At 34.0% G+C, this 24,978-nt stretch overlaps 1 protein-coding gene across 1 annotated transcript in view; it reads left to right on the top strand.

Moving 5' to 3' along the window:
- Positions 1-24,978, top strand: part of LOC136039136 (DNA-directed RNA polymerase II subunit RPB2) — a 77,813-nt gene that overhangs the window by 30,701 nt on the left and 22,134 nt on the right. The window contains exons 8-16 of the mRNA XM_065722624.1: positions 182-549; positions 5,205-5,419; positions 7,444-7,727; positions 12,815-13,081; positions 14,299-14,518; positions 17,668-17,912; positions 19,744-19,843; positions 20,584-20,709; positions 23,704-23,922. Of these exons, the coding sequence (XP_065578696.1) occupies positions 182-549; positions 5,205-5,419; positions 7,444-7,727; positions 12,815-13,081; positions 14,299-14,518; positions 17,668-17,912; positions 19,744-19,843; positions 20,584-20,709; positions 23,704-23,922 (2,044 nt within the window). The remainder of the gene's footprint in view (positions 1-181; positions 550-5,204; positions 5,420-7,443; positions 7,728-12,814; positions 13,082-14,298; positions 14,519-17,667; positions 17,913-19,743; positions 19,844-20,583; positions 20,710-23,703; positions 23,923-24,978) is intronic.

Here is a 24,978-nt window from a genome sequence, read left to right as displayed (position 1 = left end):
GCACTGCGACAAACAGGGAGGCATACCGGCAACGTGGTTATGATGCAGGATAGAAGCCCCAAGTCAGTCAACCTGGCCGGATGGTAGTTAGGTAAGCAGTAAACATTTGAAAATTGAAGAAGAATTTGTTCCCTTTAACTGAAATTCAATTGCTGTTATAGATGTTGACTCTTTCTTTCAGAGCTCTTGGATTTGTTGCTGACAGAGATATTTTGGAGCATATTATTTATGAATTTGACGATCCCGAAATGATGGAGATGGTCAAACCCTCTTTGGATGAAGCTTTTGTCATTCAAGAGCAGAATGTTGCGCTGAATTTTATTGGAGCTCGTGGCGCACGACCTGGTGTCACCAAGGACAAGCGTATTAAATACGCTCGTGAAATTTTACAGAAGGAGATGTTGCCACATGTTGGAATTTCAGATTTTTGTGAGACAAAGAAGGCCTACTTTTTGGGGTACATGGTACACAGACTTCTTTTAGCTGCCCTTGGTAGAAGAGAACTGGATGACAGAGATCACTATGGCAACAAACGACTTGATTTAGCTGGTAAGTTTTCAATAATTTGCTGTTGTTATAAATTTAGGTGTTTTCCAGTTTCATATAATTTTGGCATATATATATGTATATATGTAAGTGTGTTGGGTTGTTGCCTCTGAATTATTTGTCTTTATTGTTTGGTAAATGACGACTTATACTTATTGACGACATGACTGCCTGTCCATGGATTATTCTTTATGGTTGATTGTGTATGGCTATGCTGTTTGACCTATGTGATTGTATGGATGAGTAGGGTTAAGGCCTCATTCAAGTGCTGGTCTATATTAGTCACTAATTTAGGAAAAGAGTCTTCCTTTTCTCCTTCTGTCTTTTTTTTTATGTGTTTGTGCTGTTGCATTGGTGATTTCTCTTTTCGTTATATATATATATATATATATATATATATATATATATATATATATATATATATATATATATATGTACGTATATACAATGCCAAATAATCGAGTAAAGAGCAAACGATCAAATACACTAAAATAGTACATCCTTATAATTAAATTAATTATAATTAATTTTAATTATATATACTAAATTTTAATTTTAATATTAAAAATCCTTATAATTAAATAATTTTAATTAACAGCCAAATTGCTAAATAACTACACACACACACACACACACACATAAATATAGCAAGGGATCTAAAACAGTAAATTCTTTGAACAAGCTTTTTCGTGGGAGACGGGAGGAAGGGTTCCCAGGTTTGAGAAGATATATATGTATATATATATATATATATATATATATATATATATATATATATATATATATATATATATATATATATATATATATATATATATATATATATATATATATATATATATATATATATTTATATGTAGTCAAAATTGTTAGATAACTACACACGCACTACACACATAAATATAGCAAGGGATCTAAAACAGTAAATTCTTAGGACAAAATTTTCCATGGAATGAGGGGGAGGGGTCCCAGTATTCCTGTTTGCAGGTGTACAGAATATTTTATAAAATATTATTTACAGTGAATTTTGAAAATCTATAATTTCATCTAGCGTCCACGTTGTAGTAGTTGTGCTTTCTTCTTGGCTTTCAAAATATTTTGAATAAAAATGAGTGTTTTTACTTCTAGAATGATGCAGCGAAAGAGTAATTTTGTTGAAAAACAATCAAATTTTGGTAGGTTATTTTTCTAGTCATTTATTTTAAAGAATCGTCATCGTAAACCCCGGTGGACCGAATTCGTACTTGGGACCAAAAGATTAAAACAGGCCAAAAGCATTAAAAAAAAGTTTAGAAATAGCAATATACTTAAAACTAGCGCAAGGATGCGATTAAATAGACAAAATCTTCCCAGTTAAAACCATTACAATTAATCAAAAAAAACTTCAACAACTGCAAAATCAATTACAAAACGGGGAAGCATCCAACTTCCAAGACATCACATCTTATGTCATGTCTGACATAAGTGATCTTGATGATGCATATACTGAGCAAAAAGAAAGACTGTTAGTGCTTTACAGTAATGCAACACATTATCTGGTCAGATTACTTCATGATCTACTAGAGCATCTAGAAATTTTGGAGGCCGTTGCTGATATAATAATTTCTGATTTCGTGAAAGCTTTCGATCTCCTTGACCACGAGACTGTTATCAATGAAGCCCGTGCCCTGGAGGTCTCGCAGTTTCTGCTGTGCATCATCGCAAGTTTCGTTTCTGGTCGTCAACAGTGCGTACAACTTGAAAACGGGGAAGCATCCAACTTCCAAGACATCACATGTGGAGCAGACCAAGGAAGCAAGCTAGGTCCCATCTTATTTGTCATTGTAATCAACCGACTGATGAGACAACATAAACAAAGGTTCAAGTTCGCAGATGAGTGTTCAATAAGTCAACTACGATTCGTTTCACAAACACACGACCAACGCGAGTCCCTGGTTGCAGAGCTTCGGGATCAAGCTGATCAATTGAAGCTCCAACTAAGTCTCGAGAAAAGCTGTGTGTTGCGTGTCAAATTTCTGAAGAAGAAGAGTATTGACGAATCTGCACCTCTCCAAACAAAGAAATCAGTCAAAATACTCGGCATCACACTAAGTGACGATCTTACGTTCGGAGATGAAATCAACCAGATCACAGCAAAAGCAGCTGGTCTTCTAAAATCCTTCGCAAATCTCAGAAGGTTTGGAATGACAGAACAACTTCTTTCGTGCTGCAAAACTTATGTAATGCCCATAGTCATGTACGGCTGTCCTGTCTGGCACCCATTGCTCACAGAGAAACACAGTCAGTTTGAAACAATTCAGACAAGAGCCTGCAAAATAATTCTTATTAACCTGGATGAAATTCTTATAACCCTGGATGAAAGGAGGCACGAAACGCTGATGAAGCTTGGAGCTGACATCCTGAAGTCCTCAACACACCGAGATATCCTGCCTCAGTTTACTTCAGTGACTCACGCACACAAGACGAGGCTGGCAGCTTTGAAAGAGGGAAAAAAACTGTTAGAATGTCCGCCTACACACTCAACGACAAGATTTTTTAACTCCTTCGTTCCATACTACATGAAGCACTACAACGACAATATCCTCAAATTGAAGTGATAGCTCATCATGTGTTCTTTATGTTGCGTATTTTTGCGTTTTTCTCTTTTTTTTTGTTTGACGATACCCATGCTATTGCATTGTGATAAAGGGAAAGAGTAAAGATTGTTTATTTTATTATTATAATTACAGACAATTTTTTTTTGTTTATTGATAGATTTGGAATAGTGATATATACTGGGTAAACTCTTTAAATATCCAATTTACCGATATTTACCGACAAACTCTTTACCAATTTACCGACAAACTCTTTAAATATCCAATGTCTGAGCAGGGGTATTCAAAAATTCGTATCCCAGTTCTTGGCAACTGCAACAGCTAAAAATAACCTTGCTGCTAAAACCCAATATAACCTTGCTGCTAAAACAAACAATCACGCAGCAAGTGCTTGGTTCTGTGATTAAAAAGAACAGATTGCACTATCCATTATGTAAATAGCATGGTTGTATTTTTTTTTAAAGAACTAGCTATTATTATATAGCAATGGAGGATATACAAGCCTGCCGAGCACCGGGACCTTGCATCGGTCCCGCAACTTTTTCCTATTCTCCTTTTTTTTATCAAACCTGTTTAAATGGTCGAGAAATATATTTAGGGTCTCAAATTTGTGTTTCTTAATATAAAAAATTTCGTCCATGAACCTACCCTAGAAACAAGGAGTCAGACAAAAATATGAAATAGCGGACATTTTAATATAATCCAAGAACGATTAGCCAAAAGAGGACTTAGAGGAGACCCCATAGGTACACTAACCTGTTTATACCTGCTTATAAAACTCTTCTCTAAAACCGAAACAAAAGGAGTTTAAAAAGCAGGGCCGTATCCAGGATTTTTTTTTGGGGGGGGGTTACAAAAGGATTTTTTCCCGGGGAAGGGAGGGGTTCCAAAAAAAAACACATCAGAAATTTGTTTTTGTTGTTTTTACGAGTCAGACAAACATTTTGAGGGGGGGTGAGGTTCAATCTCTTCCCTGGATGTGGCATTGAAAAAGAGTAATATTTGTTATAAGGTAATATTAACGTTTTTAGATAATTATAATACATTTATTGTTCATTTTAGGCTTTATACACTCTGATCTCTGAACTTTTCTGGTCTGCCTGATCTACGTATTTATGGTTTCTCTGATCTGACAGTTTTGTTTTTTGGTCTTTTTTTTAAATCTCAATGTTAGATCAGCGTAAAACCTGCCTTTAATGAGCTAAAAACATACCGCAGTAAAAAACATCAGACAGCATAATTTGAAGAAAGAAAGGGTTTATTCATCAGCAATAAACATAACAAAACCTGAAGCGAAGCTTGTTTAGGTAAATAATCATCCCACTAGGCCTATATTTATAACATTAACTTATGAAAGGTGACGTCGATTAAACATCAAAAACAAAACAGGAAAAGACAAAAAAATAAATAAATAAATAACCTATATAATAATAAATAAATTATTATATTTATTTATATTATATTATTATATTTATTTATATTTATATTATATTATTATATTTATTTATATTATATTATTATATTTATCTATATTTATATTATATTATTATATTTATTTATAATAAATAAATATAATAAATAAATACTAAAAATAAATAAATAAAATAAATTGGTACCTCCCATCATCAATCCATCAAACCAAAAAAAAATTTGAATAACTTAATAAATAAAGAAACCAGAGAACTCATCACCCATCCTTCTCATAAACCCTAAAACAATGGACTTTGGGAATCCACAGATATTTTGCTGGAATTTAATTGACGAAAAACGTTACACAAATTTAACTTAGTTTTGAGTATTTAGTTTCATGGTCCAACGTGGCGACACTGAAGAAATTTGTGGCAGTACCGGAAAACTTTCGTAATTTGAAAGAATCAAATAATTTTTATTTTATAGGAAATCATTGTCTTCAGGTTTGAATAGACCAAAGATGGGTATAAGAGTAAAACAAATTTATAGATGCCCTTGGTACGCAATTGATTGCCAAAATGTAATGAGCCAAAATGTAGTAAGAGACAAAGTTTTTGCTTTCTCAATGATTTATCAAAATTGCTTGAATTCCAGGTCCATTGATGTCGTTACTATTCAGAGGCTTGTTCAAAACTTTAACAAAAGAAGTAAGAATGTACGCCCAGAAGTTCATTGATCGCGGAAAAGATTTCAATATAGAGCTGGCCATTAAACCAAAATTCATCACTGATGGATTGAAGTACTCCTTGGCCACAGGCAACTGGGGTGATCAGAAGAAAGCCCATCAAGCTCGAGCTGGGGTATCTCAGGTAGGGGTTGAATGCCATTTTAGCTCAATTTACCTGCTATTTGCCTCAGATTCTTTAATTTTTGCTTTCAGCAGTGCTGGGCCTTTTTCAGCAGGGGTGCCCAGCTTTCAATTTTCTCAATTTTACTCATTTTACCCATTTTTTCACTAATTTTACTGATTCTTTTATTTATTTTATTTTTTATTTTTACTCAATTTTACTCATTCAAATTTACTCAATTTTACCAATTTACTCAATTTTTTTCAATTTTCCTTTTTTCTGTATTTACTTAACTGTACACGAATCCGTTGAGCAATTAAAAGGTCGAAATTTTCAGTCAATACCATTAAACTTTGTCTTTTTACAACTAAAAAAAGCTCGGCGTCACACTCACGACAAATAAGCTCCTTTTTCATATTAAAGCTGAAGTTGGGTTGTTTTATTAAGAATTCGGTGTTTTTCTTTACTTTATTCATATTTATGACTTTAGTTTTTTTTTTTTATGTGTATTCTTTTTCATAAGGTGTAGATGTGATGCTCTTGTGTTATACGTTATTCTATGTTTTTCTATACTTCATTCATTCATAATTTTTGCTTAAGACACATAAATTTTTTAACTTTTTTTAATTGTAAATTCTTTGTTGCTTGTACCTTATGCATTATTCATGCTCTCGACATAGAACTTTTTCTTTTAAAACCTGTATTTTTCTATATAATTTGTCTTATGTTTTCTTTCTATTGTTTTCTTAATTTTTCTTTCTATTTTTTTCTATACTTCATTCATTCATAATTTTTTACTTAAGAGACACCTTTTTATTTTACAAGTCTGTATTATTTTAATAAATTTTTTAACTTGCTTGCTTGTAAATTCTTTGTTACTTGCACCTTATGCATTATTCATGCTTTCGACATAGAACCTTTTCTTTTAAAACCTGTATTTTTTAATATAATTTTTCTTAAACTAACGAAATATACATGTGATGCTCCTACGATATACGTTCTACTTGTTATATTCTTATTTCTCATCCATATATTTTTTTGTATGTCATTCATATTTATGGTTTCGAGATAAATCCGGCTTCTTTTTGTCGTTTTATTATACGTATTCATTAGTTCATAGTTCAAATAAATTGGAAGCTATTCGATTTCTTTTTCTCGTTTCTTTTTTTTTACCTTGCACTAAAAAAGTATTTTTGTATTACAATTATATTATTTGCCCTAAGAAGTTAGAGCCTGATATGCCACTGTTCAATCATTTGCCTTCTTTTCTTTATTCTTTTTTACCTTGAGTTTTGTCTGATGTGTCCTTTTAAAGCAGAGTTGTTTCCTTTTAAAGATTGAGTTGTGTCATTTTAAAGCAGTCTGTAGACGACAATTTTTAGGGATAGCTCTTCTCAGGGCGCTATTCCAAATAGAGGTGTAGTGTATTACAAAGCTTTTCTACAAGTGTACTCTGCGGGGTGTCACCTTGTAAGTAAACCGACTTTACCGTGCAGATTATTTAAATTTATTATAGAAAGTATCATTCGGGCTGATCGCACTGATCTTTATTTCAGAATGGAAAGCTACTAAATAAAGAGGGACAACTAAGTTAGGGTTGAAATAGGGGATGGATCAAAGAACTGTGTTGACCCCTTGGATCGATAGACTTTACTCACCCTGAGTATATGAGTTGACTCATGGCCTGTCTTGTTGGGCGGCGAGGGTGCAATGATACTCATGAGCATAATTTCTAATTTCTGACAAAAGAAAAGTGGGCATTTGACACAGGACCGTATCTTAGACACGTGTTTTGGTCGTGGGATGGGGAGGGGGGGGGGGTTACTGACAGTTAAGTAAATGTAGAAGGTTCTTTTTATTTGCTTTTTCAGACAAAATTTACAAGTTCGATAAATATTTTGGGTGGTAAAGCTGAAACCTGCCCCCCCCCCCTTCTGGACGACCCAGATCTGACAGTAATTCAAGAATCTTCTAAATGAGTGACGTTCTGTAGCTGACTAGCTGTAATTTGAATTTCATTTTTTTACGTAGTTTTTTTTCCTCAGGTGCTAAACAGATTGACGTTCGCCTCCACATTGTCTCATTTGAGACGTGTCAATTCTCCAATTGGTCGTGATGGGAAATTAGCCAAACCACGTCAGCTCCACAACACACTCTGGGGCATGATTTGTCCAGCTGAGACTCCTGAAGGTGCTGCTGTAGGTCTGGTGAAAAACTTGGCCTTGATGGCTTACATTTCTGTTGGATCTCAACCGTCTCCAATTCTTGAGTTTTTAGAAGAATGGTCTATGGAGAACTTGGAAGAAATAGCGCCATCCGCCATAGCAGAGTAAGTTTTCTTTTTTATTTTGTTTTTATTAATGATAATACCGATATAAAACGGCGCCATCCGCCATAGCAGATATGGCGCCATAGCAGATATCCGCCATAGCAGAGTAAGTTTCTCTTTTTTATTGTGTTTTTATTAATGATAATACCGATATAAAATGGCGCCATCCGCCATAGCAGACATGGCGCCATAGCAGATATCCGCCATATGGCGCCATCCTCCATAGCAGAGTAAGTTTTCCTTTTTATTGTGTTTTTGTTAATGATAATACCGATATAAAACGGCGCCATTCGCCATAGCAGATATTCGCCATATGGCGCATCCGCCATAGCAGAGTAAGTTTTCTTTTTTATTGTGTTTTATTAATGATAATACCGATATAAAACCTTCATAAATAGGTAAAACTGAGGGTAGGTTTAGTCGGGGGATAAGTACCCCTGTCTTTATTCTAATATGAAAGGCTCGAAAGTCTTCTTTACCAGAGAATAGCTCTCTCAAAGGTGAACATCTTTGAAATATCGAATTTTCGCAACGACGGACGGTATATTTTCTCCGGTCTGTATGCTAAAAGGTGCTCGTATGCACATTTGTAGAAGAATTCGTGGTTTAACGGGCGACAAAACTGTTCAAAAGCAAAAGATATTCATGGGCCTAAGACGCTTTTGGGCAATTTTGTGACTTAACAGGCGACGAAACTATTTAAAAGCAAAAGATATTAACGGGTAAAAGACGCTTTTGGGCAATTTTGTGATTTAACGGGCGACGAAACTATTCAAAAGCAAATATATTCACGAGCAAAAGATGCTTTTGAGCAATTTTGTGATTTAATGGACGACGAAACTATTCAAAAGCAAATATATTCACGAGTAAAAGATGCTTTTGGGTAATTTTAGGATTTAACGGGCGACAAAACTATTCAAAAGCAAAATATATTCACGGGTAAAAGATTCTCTGGGGCAATTTTGTGATTTAACGGGTGACGAAACTATTCAAAAGCAAAAGATATTCACGGGTAAAAGATGCTTTTGGACAATTTTGTTATTTAACAACTACATTATTAGTTGTTGGACTACATATCACTGTCGCCAGTCTCTGTGTTATCTTGGCATGATTTACATCATCAGTGTTGTCAGTTGCATAGCGTAGCTATTCTACAGTGGCGAAAATCTGGCTCAAAATGAGACGCTTTACAACGCGCGCTTTGGGATGTTTCCCAAAGCATCACAGGAATAGCTTCAGTTGCTATTTGGCCACAGAATAGGTAATGCGCTTGCACGATGGCCGGAGGAGTCATGAAGAAAGGTATGCGACTGACGTGTTACAAAAAATTTTTTATTGAGAGTATAGGACTTTTCAATGCTGTGGTTAGTTTACTGAAAAGCATCGAACGTCAATATTCTCAATTATTGCTTATTTAATCATTGTTTGGTTATTTTCGCTGCTTGTTATGTCTTTCATATAAAAAGGAAAAGAAAAAAAAACACGCCGAAGAGAACGTTGACAAGCAGCATAACTGCACAAATACATAAAAGATAATATATGCAATATATATAAAAGATATAATATATATATATATATATATAAATATATGTATAATGTATATATATATACATATATATATATATATATATATATATATGTATATATATATATATATATATATATATATATATATATATATATATATATATATATATATATATATATATATATATATATATATATATATATATATATATATATATATATATATATATATATATATATATATATATATATATATATATATATATATATATATATATATATATATATATATATATATATATATATATATATATATATATAGATAAGATAAGATATATGCATAGATAATAACTATTTGTTACAACGACCCAAATGAAACAATCCAGTTATTCTTTTGCGTGTCTCACCACAGTACTTACTTGTGTCAGGTTTTATTGCTTTTTCGTTGAATATGCTTGATAAAAATAGAAAATGTGGCATGAAGGGGAGTAAAGTTCCGCCAAATATTGTCAATCCAAAAGCCAAAAATGTTGTGCTTTTTAGAAATAAACTATATTAAAAATAGTTTATTGTTAGGAAATAGCTCCGCCCGCTACATCTGAGTAAGTTTTTTATCCTCTATTTTAATGTCTTTTTTTTCAGAGTATGGCCTATGCAGAGTAGTGCAGAGTGTAGGTACAGTGACCCTAATCCTTTTATTTTGAAATTGTAACAAATATCATATGATACTAGTAAAATTAGCAATCGGATTATTTGGGCCATTATTTTATCTAATATGGGAATATTTTCTAAGGCTTGAATATAAGGGATTTATTTTCATAATTGTGATAAAGGGGAATTAAAAGCCATGTAATTAGCCGATTTTGATTCCCTAAGAGGTGTGTTTTATCTCCCTTTATATGGATCGCTTTGATGGACTTTGTCCTAAGGAGCACATGAAAGGCAATTGGAGACCATGGAATCAAATGGGGAGGAAAAACTCTCCTGGACTTAGATTATGCTGATGATTTAAGTATATTAGATGAAAGTGTGAGCAAAATGAATGAATTTTTAGAGGTTTTGCGAGTTCAGGTTGCTAGAATAGGTTTGAAAATCAATGTTAAGAAGACTAAGTCACTAAGGCTAGGAATAAGTGAAGATAAAAAGGTGACATTGGGTAACGAAAAGATGGATCAGGGGGGCAGCTTCACTTACCCTAATAGTACTATTAGTAAAGACGGTGGGAGCAGTGAAGATGTTAAAAGTAGAATAGCCAAGACTCAGGGTGTTTTTTCACAGTTTTAGGAAGAATAAGAAGATAAGTCTGCAAAACAAGATTAGAATATCAGAAGCTACAGTGATGACAGTGGTCAAATATCGCTCTGAAGCATGGGTGCTCTGAAAAGCGGATGAAAATTTCCTAGATGTTTTCCGGAGAAATTGCCTACGGATTGTTCTGGGTACCCGGCTGACTGACCGTATTCCAAACAGTAGGCTCTACGAAAAATGTGGTTCTATCCCGCTTTCTAGGGCTATAATGAAAGAAGGTTGAGATGGCTAGTCCACGTTCTGCGGATGAAGGATGACAGATTGCCGAAGATTGTCCTTCTTGGCGAACCGTTTGGGGCTAAACGGAAAGCAGGTCGTCCTTGTCTGGACCGGGAGGATGTCATAAATAAAGACCGAAAGGAAATGGACTTCCTGGGAGGGTGTAAAGAGGGAGGCCTTGAATAGATGGGTCGGAGGAGGACTTTGCGTAGCTGTGTTAGCCATAGGTTGTCTGGTGCTCCGGTGAGTTATTAGTAGTAGTAGTATTTGAAATCAAGATATTTCAAAAAATGGTTCCAATACGAAGAAATGGCTCCATGCACAGTAGCTGAGTAAGTTATCCTATTCTATGTTTAAATGTCTCTTCGTTGATCACCTGTGTGGAGGACTAAGTCACGATGATCATAATTCTGATATTGAAAATTCTAAATTATATAATAAGTAGAATATATAATGGAACTGGACTGCCAAATATTCTGTGTATTGCATCTTTTTGGAGAATGCCTTAGAAGTCTGATACTAAGCAAATTCGATCCTGCTACTTTCGCTATGCAAATTACCTGTTGAGATTATCTTTGTGACGCGTTATTCACATATTAGCTTTTTGAAAGGTAAAAAACCATGTCAGGCCGTTCGAAAACAAATTGATAGTTATAACACAAGGCTGTCGCACGAGTGGTCGTCCTTGCTACCGCAGTAGTGTCGATGTCGCTTCTTTAAGTATTGGTCCAGTAGTGTTCTGTATTTTTTTCTTTATATATATATATATATATATATATATATATATATATATATATATATATATATATATATATATATATATATATATATATATATATATGTTGTACTCTTGCTTTCGTTTTTATAGTGACGGGTTTAGAAAATAAAAAAAAATAAAGATTTGATATTAATAAAAAATAAGATTCTAATAAAATAGGTAATAACTAAGAGCCAAGTATTAAATATAGTGGATATACTAAAATAATTAAGATAACGAAGCACTAACAGTAATCGTGATAAGCTGAGTGGATTCCCTGTGAGCAGATGACTTTCTAGATTTTCTGGGAGCGCGTTAAAAGCTCTTAGACATGCTCGAGTCTCTATTGATTATATTTTAATATTGGTCAAATACACTCTAATGCGCAGAAAGCTCAATATACGTAACTACGTAACTTCCCCCCGTCAGTGATAGAAATAATTTCCCACGAAGGTGACAAGTAAGACAATATGAGGTGCGATAGCTGTATTAAATAGAAAACAGGTTTGAGTAAATATAGCAGAATGAATTGATTAAGCCATTTAAAACAGATGTAAGGGGTAATGTGATGTACCAAATTAAATACAACAAAAACGAGCAATTTATGACCCATAACAGTATTCATGACGCATTTCTTATTTTAAGCCAAAATAATACAGTCTACGTAATTTTTCCCCGGTAAGCGATGGAAATAATCTCCCACACAGGTGACAAGTAGAGTAACAAAAGCGATAGCTGAATTACAAAGAAAAAAAATATTGAGTAAATATAGCTGAATGCATTGTTAGGCCATAAAAAAAAGAAGATAAATAGGGGGTAAGGTGATGTACCAAAACTACCCACAACCAAAAAATGCAGTTCATTACAGTCCGTAAAATAGGGAATTCTTTTTCAGTGAAACGAAAATCTTTGTCAATGGATGTTGGGTCGGAATTCATAGAGACCCTGAGCATATTTTATGACCCATAATAGTATTCATGACGTATTTCTTGTTTTAAACCAACATATTACAGTCTAGGTAACTTTCCCCGGTGAGCGATAGAAATAATCTCCCACGCAGTTGACAAGTAAAAAAAAATATGATTCAAAGAGAAAAGTATTGAGTAAATATAGCGGAATGAATTGATTAAGCCATTTAAAAAAAGATATAGGGGATAATCTGATAACCAAAAATACCCACAACCAAAACATACAACCAAAACATGCAATTTATTACCCGTAACGGTATATCAATCTTTTCCCTTTGAGTCCTTAAAATAGTGAATTCCTTTTTCAGTGCAACGAAAATCTTTGTAAATGGATGTTGGGTCGGAATTCATAGAGACCCTGAGCAACTGATGACAACACTGCGCAAGCTTCGGAGACAAATGGACATCATTGTCTCAGAAGTATCAATGGTGCGTGATATTCAAGATCGTGAGATTCGTATCTATACTGATGCGGGAAGAATTTGCCGTCCACTTTTGATTGTTGAAAATCAACGCTTGCTTTTAAAGAAGACTCATATAGAACAGCTCAAAGAAAAGGAATATAATAACTTTGTGTAAGTATTTTTTTTCCTTTTTAACTGTTTTGTGAAAATTGAAAAAAAGTATTATATCCTAAAATGGTAAAATTACTTGTATGTAGCTCTATAATTCGAAGATAAGGCTTTGTTTTTGTTGTTGTACATAAATTGGCTATTCTAGTTTTAATACCAGCTATCAGATAACGAAACAAAATAGGGGATTTATTTTGGCGTTTAATTAAAAGTTCGTTTTGTGTGTGTTAATCTGAATCATCTAGACCTATCCTTTACAGAAAAAGAAGTCAAAATTCAACCTAGTAAGTGAAGTGCAGTTCGTGGTTATAAAGTATTTAATTTAAAAATAAAAAAACGGACTAAAGTCATTTCGATCTTTAAACGGCTCAAATCAAAAAGCTCACACAAATTTTACATACTCTTTATTGTCGTTGAGCTGTCCATATGAGAACCCTATTCAAGTTGTCAAGCTGTGTATTTTGTTTTAATAACTCAAACACAAAGGATGTATAACGAAAAAAACGACTCTTGTAACTCTAGGACTGTTAATAGTATTTATATTTTAGCTGTAGTTTACTTAGTACCGGTAACGGAGAAGGGTTACCTAAGTTTGAGAACCACTGCAATATGATAACTCATTCGTCTCCCCAGCCATGGTGTGTAGTATAAGCTATACTAGTACGGAAAAAAAAAATACTGAAAAAAGTTGTATTGGTCTGAGTCGACTTGGTCCTGTTAGTTGTAGCACTCGTACTATGCTTATTTTGTCTTTAATAACTATAAGCTTATCCTAATTAGTTGAAAAGGTTCAGATAAGTAAGAGCATGTGACTATTATTCTTGGTGATTTTGCTTTTTCAATGTTTCCAATTCTGGTATATATACTGCTTGTTTCATAGTAGCAAATTTCGTAATTTTTTACATCACTATATAAACTTCGATTATGCAACCCAATGACGCTGACATGCAGTTAAAGTTTTAAGCTATGTTTAGCAGGAATTAATATCGACAAGTCGGGAAGGGACTACCCGGCTTCTGCTCAACACATTAAACGACCTAATTTGCGGTTTTTGGCAAAAAGCTTTTGCCTTGGGCTTTTGTTTTTGCAGGTTAAGCTTTTAAGTCTTGTAGTTAATTTGTGCTTAGTTATAAAACTACCCACTCACTATATGATTATACTCACTGGATACTCACTATAAAACTATAACTCACTTGATGATTCCTCACTGACTTTTGCAGCTGGAATGACTTGGTAGCTAGTGGAGTCGTTGAGTATGTCGATACTCTCGAAGAAGAGACGGCGATGATTGCCATGGCTCCCGATGATATTCGTCTTGATAATGAGGGATATTGTGCTACGTACACTCACTGTGAAATTCACCCTGCTATGATTCTGGGTGTTTGTGCGTCAATCATTCCGTTTCCTGATCACAATCAATCTCCCAGGAATACTTACCAGGTTCGCTTTAACGATTCTTGTCGTTCGGTTTTAGTAGTTTATTTTATTTATATCTTGAAACATAAGATTAAGAGTAAAAACATTGTAACAATAAGAATCTCAGGAATCGTGACGTTCAGTAAAGTAAATAAAAAATAAGCATGACAGCACAAGACCCTAAATGTCTAAACTGGCGGTGCTGATCTCCCGTTTCATGGCTCTTCATGTGGGAAGTGCAATGGGGAGTGGGGGACCAGCCATTCTGTGCTTTCGCACACCCTTCCACCTGTCCTGCTCCTGACCCCAGTCCAAATCCAAATAACTGGCCTTGCCAGGAATCGAATCCGTGCTTCCCAACTTACCGCAACAACGACTTAGCCAGGCAAATCTAATTTTCATGTTGGGAAAAATCGTCCCTGCAATTTTCTTTCAAATACATGTAGTCGCTTAACTCCTAGTAAGAATTATTTGAAGGGTAGGATAAAGATCTTCCAAAGCCATTGCTGGCTCTGGCTTCAATCCACTGTTCTCCCGCATGGTTTTGTTTAGAGGAGTCGGTACTTATGTAGAACATGTCGATTTCCAACTTTTTTTTTAACTTTCCGTTCTCCCAATATTAATAACAATAATAAATGTTTAAACGAATTCGTGAAGTAAGGTCAACTTGTGGATATATACGAGATATTTAAGCAGTTATTGAAATCTTAGAAAAGCATATTGTGAACTAAGGTTTCATTGTTCACATATACATATCTATTGTTTCATACCCTTGTTTCCTATTCATACCCTACCCGGGACCATACCTATTCATACCATTGTTTCATATCTTTTGTGAACTAATCAACGAAACTCTTTGTTTTTATTTGCCCTGTTTCATTTAATTTTTGCTACTGGCTGCTTATATTGAAAGAGTATTGGGGGGGGGGAGCTGGAGGAAAAGGTTAAAAAAAAAAGATTCAGGTGAATTACTTTTAAAATATAGGACATTAGAACTGTCGAAGCTATGAAACGCCTTACATTACAAGAAACCAAAACTTCTTTTTGGGAAATTTTGTAAAAAAGTTTTGTAAAAAAGTTTTGTTGTGAATTATTTAATTTTATGTCGCAAAAACTTCGTTTTTGGTGCCTTGAAGTTCAATTTCTGCTTGAACTAAAACTTCTTCCTGAATAAAGTGTTGTGTTTTGTGACGAACTGTTGTGTCACCACGAAATTTATTTTAAATGTATAGTTAAACATAGTTTACTGAATTTTGTGTTATCAGTATTGTAATTTATATGCCAAAAATGCTGGTAAGGATGTTTAAGTTCTCACAGGGCAGTATCTGGTGGGGGGGGGGGGTTACCCAGTTACTGCAATATCGATCCTGTAAATAAGAACAGTATGATAACATGTATATATACTGTTTTACTCTGTATTTGAAAAGTAAGTTCTTGAGTTAGAAGAGAGATTCCGTAATAGTGAAGATCAAGAAATGTAGAGGAGCTTCGTTAAAATATTTTTGTAAACCAGGAACATGTAACATACACGTTTGAAATATGCACTCTAGAAAATTCTCAAACAATTCGGGATTCTTAAAGTTTCCTGAAGCAAATAGTGGTAATTAGCTTCCCTCTCCTAGATCCCCCTACCTTCCAGTGGGAAAATGTATTAAATAATGTTTGAATACTACTACTACTACTAACTCACTGCAGCACCAAGCCGCCTGAGGCCAACACAGCTACGCACGCTCCTCCAACCTAATCTATTTAAAGACTCCCTCTTTACACCCTCCCAGGAAGTTCCCATTTCCTTTAAATCTTTATTTATGACATCCTCCCAACCCAGACAAGGACGACCTGCTTTCCGTGTAGCCCCAGACGGTTGGCCAAAAAGGACAATCTTCGGTAATCTGTCATCCTTCATCCGTAGAACGTGGCCTAGCCATCTCAACCTTTCTTTCATTATAGCCCCAGAAAGCGGGATTGAACCACACTTTTCGTACAACCTACTGTTTGAAATACGGTCAGTCAGCCGGGTACCCAGAACAATCCGTAGGCAATTTCTCTGGAAAACATCTAGTAAATTTTCATCTGCTTTTCGGAGTGCCCATGCTTCAGAGCCATATTTGACCACTGTTTGAATACTTTAGGATTAATTACGATTTAAATGTGTAATTAATATATTCCAAACAATAGTATTTTAGGAAAAATGTAGACTAACGCTAATGAAACTAACGTTATTGATAATTTACAAATAAAGCAATCAGTACTGCAAGTAGCGTAGTTGAATTTAAAGGGCTGGAGACAAGTAACGTTTCGCGGCACCGATCTGCCACATCAGCACCAAATTGCTTAGGTGTGTGATTTTCTTGAAACTGTGAGAGATCGTTCTCTGGGCCAACAGAATCATACATTTTTGGGGATGAGGGATGGTGTTACGGCGCCCTGGAAATGGGCCAAAAACTTCTTATACCAAACAAGAGTAGGGTTGCCGCACTCCTAAACTCTCTAAAAACCAGAAGGGTGTCGTTTACAGTTTAGTGAAAGCAAAATATACTTTAAACAGTTTCTCTTTTATCATTAAAGGATTAAAAAAAAATATCAAAGATTACCCAAACTTTCGTGAAGTAGTAATATTAAAAGAAGAATCTGCGGAAACAAACGATTAATCTATGGATTCAAAAGATGGAAATATTGAAACAAAAGTGTTTCTGCCTAAAAACTTCATAATGTTCAAACAACCATTTGAAAGATGGGTCCTAATAGGAAAGATAAACCTAAGATGGGTCCAAGGGCCAAAAATTGATATTATTCTAAGAAGTAATAGTTTATCACAAATAGTTACAGTAGCAAATTTAAATGCAAGTCATTCACTCAAACAAATAAACCAGCAATTCAATAAGTTAAAGAACTAAGTCATCTGGTTTCTGATTTTAACAATTGCATTCCTTACAGATGGCCTTTGAGAACTAAGGGGTTGTTGACGTGTCTAAATTATTAATCTTAATTGTTTATTCTCTTAGTTATTCGGGAATTTTAATCAATGAGCCTTTTTATTTTCTCCTCTTTCGTTTATTTTTATTTTATTTTTAATTTGTTCTATTTTATGCGTCCAAAGTTTATCCTGTGTTAAATTTTTTGTACTTCTTCTTTTGATGATATTTTATATTTTAAGGGTATTTTATTTTCAGAGTGCTATGGGGAAACAAGCCATGGGTGTTTACATTACCAATTTCCATGTTAGGATGGACACGTTGGCACACGTATTGTGCTATCCACAGAAGCCGCTAGTAACAACCCGTTCTATGGAATATTTAAGATTCCGAGAATTGCCGGCCGGTATCAATTCGATTGTTGCCATCCTTTGCTACACTGGATATAATCAAGAAGACTCGGTACTTATGAACGCATCAGCTGTAGATCGGGGATTCTTTAGGTAGGTTTTTTATTATTTTTAAGACTCTTATCTTAAAACAAGCTTTAAAAGTCATACACGCTCAAACTGTCGTTTAAATTTAGCATTGAAATTTAAAAGAAGATTTACCTTTAGTATTCGAAGAGAGGATCTAATGAAAAAAAAATGGTCCACGCCTCTCTATTTTATATTCGGAGGTATCCTTCACATCTAAAGGACTTTCCCCTATCCGCCCCTATCGCTGTGTTTGAGACAAAGCTGCTGCGTCGAATCGCTGACATGGCTGTGTCCAGCGCATGTCCAACGACCAATTACCGAAAATTGCCTTCGGAGGTCGCTTCCACGGTTCTCGCCCTTGTGGTCGCCCTGTGAAGGGCTGGAAGGAGAACTTCTGCGACTGTAACCTCCTAGGTCTTCTCAGAATGGCATAAAACAGAGAGCTGTATAGGGGACAAATACGTTCGCTCGTGAGGAGAGAGAGAGAACCCGAGACGAGCAACAAGGCCGATGGGACTTAAGTCAAAGTGGTTCATTTCAATGTATCTAAATATTTTTGTAGGCGTATCGACCAGTTTAAATCATGCAAAGAATTTATATTCTCTCTCCTCCTCATAATTCTAGCAGTTTTCATTGGGTTGTTGAGAAATTTTCTCGACATTTTCTACTACGAGTATCAATCGATTTTTGATAAAATTGGTCGCAAAAAATTGGTCCCTGGGTACCACATTTTATCAGTCCGTTAAATTTTACCCCTCGCTTCTCTCCTTCCATCTTCAAGCACTTTATATTCGAAGATTATGTACCGCATGGATTATAATTCCATCCAAGGGTTGCATTTTAAATTCAACGAGATAAGATGTATGTAAGTGTTTTCGTTGACGAGTCAAGGACTTGACCCACTCACAGGTTTTCAGCTCTAACTTGATTGCTTAATGGCATTTTCAATTCTAAAGATACGAGTTAATTTCAGGCTTCTGGAATATTTACTCAGAATTGTCATGGACGTTTTTCTTATGGCAAAAGCCAATGGCTTTTCCCTCGCTAGAGTTGTGTTTGTTGAACGTCTTTTTGGAAACCAGGTAAAAATAAAGCTTTGCGGAGGGTTGAGCGCATATAAGCTGCTGAAAAGGCACTCCAAGGGCCAGTGTAGTCCTTGGATTGTGAACGGAGCTGAGTCACCTTAGGTCCATCAGCTATAGATCAAACAGGTGGAAACTGGACATTTCCACGCTCGTGAATTCTTAATACTTGCTATTTTGATTATCGGTTTTTAAAATCTGTTTTTGATTGAAAAAGCCTCCCTATACAACTATTCCGTTTTTGATAGTTGTAGTTGTGACTTTTTAAAGAGAAACGTGGGATAAGTGAAAAAAAAAAATACATTGCACAAACAGTTCAAGAAGGTTTTGCTGTCTTTAGGAATCATATTGTTTTTTATTTTTTTATTTTACGGACGAAAAGCACTGCTAAATTCAGGCTTTTAGATTTGCTGATTTATTATCATGGTTGAAAGTGGCAACACTGACGAAACATGTGTTACTGTCGTAAGAACTTCATAATCTTCAAAAGTTGTATTAGCGAAGGTTTTTTTGTTGTTTTTTTTTAATTAGGGAGTTTTCCAGAACCGGACTATCGATCAGGCATCTGTTGTCGAATTATCCAGTAGATCAACCGATCATTGCTGTGTAATCATCTAACTTATAAGGACTGTTTTAACAGATAATTTAAATTCCATATGTCATGATGTCATGATGATGACAGAATAACAGATTGGTTGAAATAAAATTTGTAAAGGGATCTGGAATATTTCTAGCATGGAGTTTGCTATCTTTTATTTTATCTCATATTTTAGGTCAGTTTTCTTCCGTTCCTATAAGGACGCTGAAACGAAAAGAGCAATGGCAGGAGCGAGTGAGGAGACATTTGAGAAGCCCTCTAGAGACACATGCCAAGTTAGTGCATTTCATTCTTCTTTTTTGATTTTTATTGCTCTTTCCTTCTTTTATTATGTGTATTGCTCTTTTCTTCTTTTATCATTTTTATTGCCTTTTTTCTTCTTTTTTGATTTTTATTGGTCTTTTATTCTTTTTTTGTTTTTACTTTCCTTTTTATTTTTTTTATTGATCTTTTCCTCTTTTTTTTATTTTTATTGCTCTTTTCATCTTTTAGTATATTTTATTGGGCATGGTTGAGAGATAAATGTTATTTAAAACGGTTCTAATGTCTTAACAAGGCTTTTTGTCTCTATGGCTGCTGGTTGCTAAGACAAGGGCTTATTGACCAATGTATGACGATTGACATACTATAGAGCAAAGTCGTAATTAGGGGGGAGGGCTAGGGGGTTTGCCCCCCCCCCCCCCCGAATTATTTGTCCGACTCGTAACCACATAACAAAAACGGATATAAAATTTTGTGATACTTTTTAATTTTTTTGTACCCCCTCACCAAAAAAATCTTTTTGTGCAACCTCCCCAGCGATTTTTTTTTTTTCATCCTATTCATTTCATTCTTCTTCTCTTCTTATATAGTTATGTTATATGTTCTTATATACTTATGTTGTACTTGTGTTACATACTTATGTTCTTATATACTTATATGCACTTACATAGTTCTGTTATATATATCATTCTTCTTCTCTTCTTATATGCATTCTATGATTTTCGTCTTTTTTATTTTATTATGTTATTTTTAGGGTATGAAGCATCCCCAGTCTTATGACAAGTTGGACAATGACGGTATTATAGCCCCTGGCATTCGAGTGTCTGGGGATGATGTTGTAATTGGAAAAACTGTCACCATGCCAGAAAATGATGATGAGGTAATGACAAGATTTTCTTGTACTAATAAAGTTATCTTTTTCCCTACATTTTTTATATCCAATATACCTTTATACCCATTTATCCATTTATACCTTTTAGATATCCAAAGAGCTCGCTTGTTTGTTAGAAGTTGCTGGTTAAATATTTTTGAAAATAATTTAATTTCGTCTCTAAACCACATATTCTCAGTAGCTCTTGATGGATGATAGTTGTCTGGAAGAATCGGCTAATATTCTATTTATGTTTTATGACGATTAGACACCACTGAGGCTCTCGAAATGATTTTAAGCTATCAGGTCCCTCCAAAAAACATTAGCCGGGGAAACTATATTTTAGAATCTTAGTCCGTGCAATAGCGTGGACTCATTGCTCAAAAGTTTTGAAGAATTTTAACCAAATACTTCAATTTTCCTTTACTTCCTGTGTTTTTGGTGTGCATTGCATGTAATAAATAATTTATTAATGCAAGTGTTTATTTGTAGCTCAATTCTCAAGATATCTTAGAGGCAACGGAAATGTTTGAAAACATCATCCTCCTCCCCCTCCCCATCGATTTTTTTTAGTCATATGATGGTCTTCTACAAAACAGAATGTACCATATTTTTTTCCACCATCCACAAAACATCTGTTATCAGCGATGTTATCAAGCCCATGGATCCCTTCTCTTGACCAAAGGAGGAGGTGGTAGGATGAAATCCCTCGCAATTCTTTAATTTTTAAGCAGTTTTCGATATGTTCCATGTCACTGGACTACCTCTGTATTTTGGAAACTGGACTTGTTCCAACGGTTTTGGTGCTTATTTGTTGAATATTTTTCCCGAAAAAATGATGAGAGAGAAAATTTCCTGTGTATTGCATTTACTTGCATAAAACTTATATAAATACAATTTCCAATTATCCCTGAATGTTATACCCAAAGATCTTATTTTATCAGACGCTAATTTTAATTTTAAAGATTCTAGTAATATTGAAAAACCCAAAATTGTTTTGACTTTATGTGGACAGAATGTATACAATTTTCTAAGTGAGAACTATGTCGTTAAATGCTTCATAACTTAAATTTGTATAGAGACTATTTATAAAGATCTTCTAATGCTATATCCAAAAGATAGTTCGTCTTAAACCTTTATTTTCACTAACTCGAAATTTCAACTAAATTGTATTGAAAACAAGGAATGGCTTCAATTTGCTATATTGATGTTTTGCCCCGAAATACAGTAATAACTTATTTAATTTTAATAGTGCTTTAAAAAAGTTAAAACAGTTTGATGCAACACTTATGCAGGTTTTTTTTTTTTTTTTTTTTTTTTTTTTTTTTTTTTTTTTTTTTTTTTTTTTTTTTTTTTTTTTTTTTTTGGAAATATTAACCATGAGAACTCAGTTTTAAACCATGTTTCACCGTGTGGAAAAGTCTTCATCTTTCTTATGTTTGTATAAAATCAAATACATTTAAAACGAAATATTTTAATATTTATGCTTCAAATGCGCTAATAATAAAAAATATTTAAACGTAATAATGAAATACTTTCAAAAAGGAAAGGAAAAACTTCTGTTTGTTTATTTTTTAGTTACATGAACAAAATTTATGACGATTTTGAACCGATTCTGAACCAGGAAAAGTCGCCAGATAATCAACTCGTTATCTCCCTCCCTACCCTTCGAAGTGGTGGGAGGTATAAGCAATGTAACTAAAATTTCTTAGCTTTTTTCGTGTACTGCGTCTCGGAATCTTATGACTCATAGATATGATTAGCTAAAAATACTTTTCAGCTGAAATGTTAGAATCAATAATGTGCCGCATTGGATAACTGTTCAGAAATCGGACGCCGTCTGCCACAACCTCATACCTATATACCTCATACCTACTTAAAAATCTATTTTGTGCTAGGGATAACTTCGATATAAGGCAAGTGGTGCAGTCATAAGTTTCCTATCTGTTATACTTTCCGTGACATGGGCTAGCATTAGGAAACAAAAACAGATCTTGTTTTTCTGATCTACTGAGGCAAAAACAAAACTTTTGTCTCTACGTCCAGCATATAATGGAGATAAAAAGGGTGAAAATCCGTCAGATTTTTCCTTCAGAAAAGGATAAAAATCCTGTTGCTGACACATAAGGCCTCGAATCGATGTTTGAGTTGCTGGGTCCTGTTTTACATTGAAAAGTAGCAGGTCTTTCGTCCAGAAGATAGTGGGTGATAAGGACGGAAATCCTGTTGCTGGTACATAAGACTTCTTCAGTCTTATACAAGCTTTGATGGTAAAAGTTAAGAGTTGGGTTATGTTAGATTAGGTTATAAGATCTCAGAATATCAGCCTAATCTAACCTGTCACCATCAAACCTTGCATAAAACTGACGAAGTATACTGGCAATGCTGACTAAATCCAAGGAGGAAAAAAAAATTTCGAATATTCACGATAACATGTATACATACAAAGAACTGACCTTTTATGGTGTTTAAATATGTAAACTTTTCTTTTTTACGCATTTAGAAAAAGTGGCAAAACATCCTCAAAAGGGCGAATGATCTTGATGGAATTTACACAATCTAAATCAGCATATCAGAGAACCTAATTGCCGAAGTTTCAATACTTATCTTTAATGTAATGTTTTGTTGTATATTTTTCATGTTGGGTTCGGTAAATGGTCTCATGATCCATACTCTTTTTATTTATTTATTTTAGCACATCCTCGCAAGCTTCGGTTTTGTTGTGCTATTATATAAAAGTGATTATTTTCAATTAAATTTCTCTACCACTACTATTACTAAGAATGGAGATTTTGACGTTATATATCGTTATAAACAATGTTATAACAAAATAAGAATACAATAACAAAGAAAATGCTATAAGAGACGAATATATAGAGAAATTAGTCCTTCCATTAGCCCCTATTCAGGTTTTTGATACACCCTTGAGTTTTAACTGTCGAAAATTATATTTGCTTCATTTTTGCTTCATATCGAGTAACTGACTTGATTTGCATATTTTAGCTCTCGAGTGCAGCGAAAAGGTACAGCAAGCGGGATTGTTCAACATTTTTACGTAATTCTGAAACAGGGATTACGGACCAAGTCATGCTGACCTTAAACACGGAAGGTTTCAAGTTTTGCAAAATCAGAGTTAGATCTGTCCGTATTCCACAGATTGGCGACAAATTTGCGTCTCGCCACGGCCAAAAGGGTACATGTGGGATACAGTATCGTCAAGAGGTGAGTTTTTTGGCTCTTTGTTTTGTTGGTGTTCTTTTTTCTTTTGTCTTGCTTTTATGTAATGAAGTCGGACGGGTATGATGGCTCGGATTTTACATTTTAAAAATTGTTAAGCTTTATCAATGTGGATTTTTTTCATAAATTGTGATATATGAAACATGATATTTTTTCATAAATGTGATATTTATGATTATAATAATCATAAATGATTTTTTTCATAAATATTTCACCAAAACGATTGAGTTTTTCCATGGAGCCAGGTTTTTTGATTATTTTATTTGTAATTTTTTACTCCCTCCTTCACCCTGCCATTGAACTTCAAATTGTAGGTTCTTGTAACAATATAACGCTCTTAAAGTTAATTTTCATCATCAGAATCATTCCCAAGATGTTGCAGATTCAGTATTTTATAAATATGAGCATATACCTTTCAATGATTTTTTCAAGAATGAAAAAAAAATCATTCTTACATTTTTGTTTTGTCAAAAACAAAATATGAGTTTTTTCATATTTTTTCATAATTTTTTTCATAATATTGAGTTTTTTGGCTCTTTCCTTTGTTAGCGTTCTTTTTTCCTTTGTCCTGCTTTTATGTAATGAAGTCGGACGGGTATGATGGCTCGAATTTTACATTTTAAATATTGTTAAGCTTTATCAATCTAGATTTCTTTCATAAATTGTGATATATAAAATGTGATTTTTTTCATAAATGTGATATTTAAAGGTCAACAGATAAAAGCACAGTTCTGTACTGAGTTGTTAACACTATATGTATATATTATATATTATTATTATTATATTATATATGTATATATTAGTTGTTCACACTAATATTTTGTAGATGATTTCAAAAGATGGGTTTTTGCCTAAACCTCAAGAATTGAATTATATTTCAAGAACTTGAATTATATTTCAAGAATTTGTTTGTATACATTGTTCGATATGACTGGAAAATGGGTATAGAATGTATAATCTTATGAGAGTGCAACTGGATATTACTCGTCTTCTTAATAGGCTAAGTTCTTTTATTGATAGAGTTAAAAACTTGGCCTTAGG

The sequence above is a fragment of the Artemia franciscana genome, chromosome 19 (genome assembly GCF_032884065.1).
Source record: "Artemia franciscana chromosome 19, ASM3288406v1, whole genome shotgun sequence".
NCBI lineage: Eukaryota > Metazoa > Arthropoda > Branchiopoda > Anostraca > Artemiidae > Artemia > Artemia franciscana.
The sequence above is the reverse complement of the archived record's forward strand: the minus strand, read 5'-3'. Positions and strand labels throughout refer to the sequence as shown.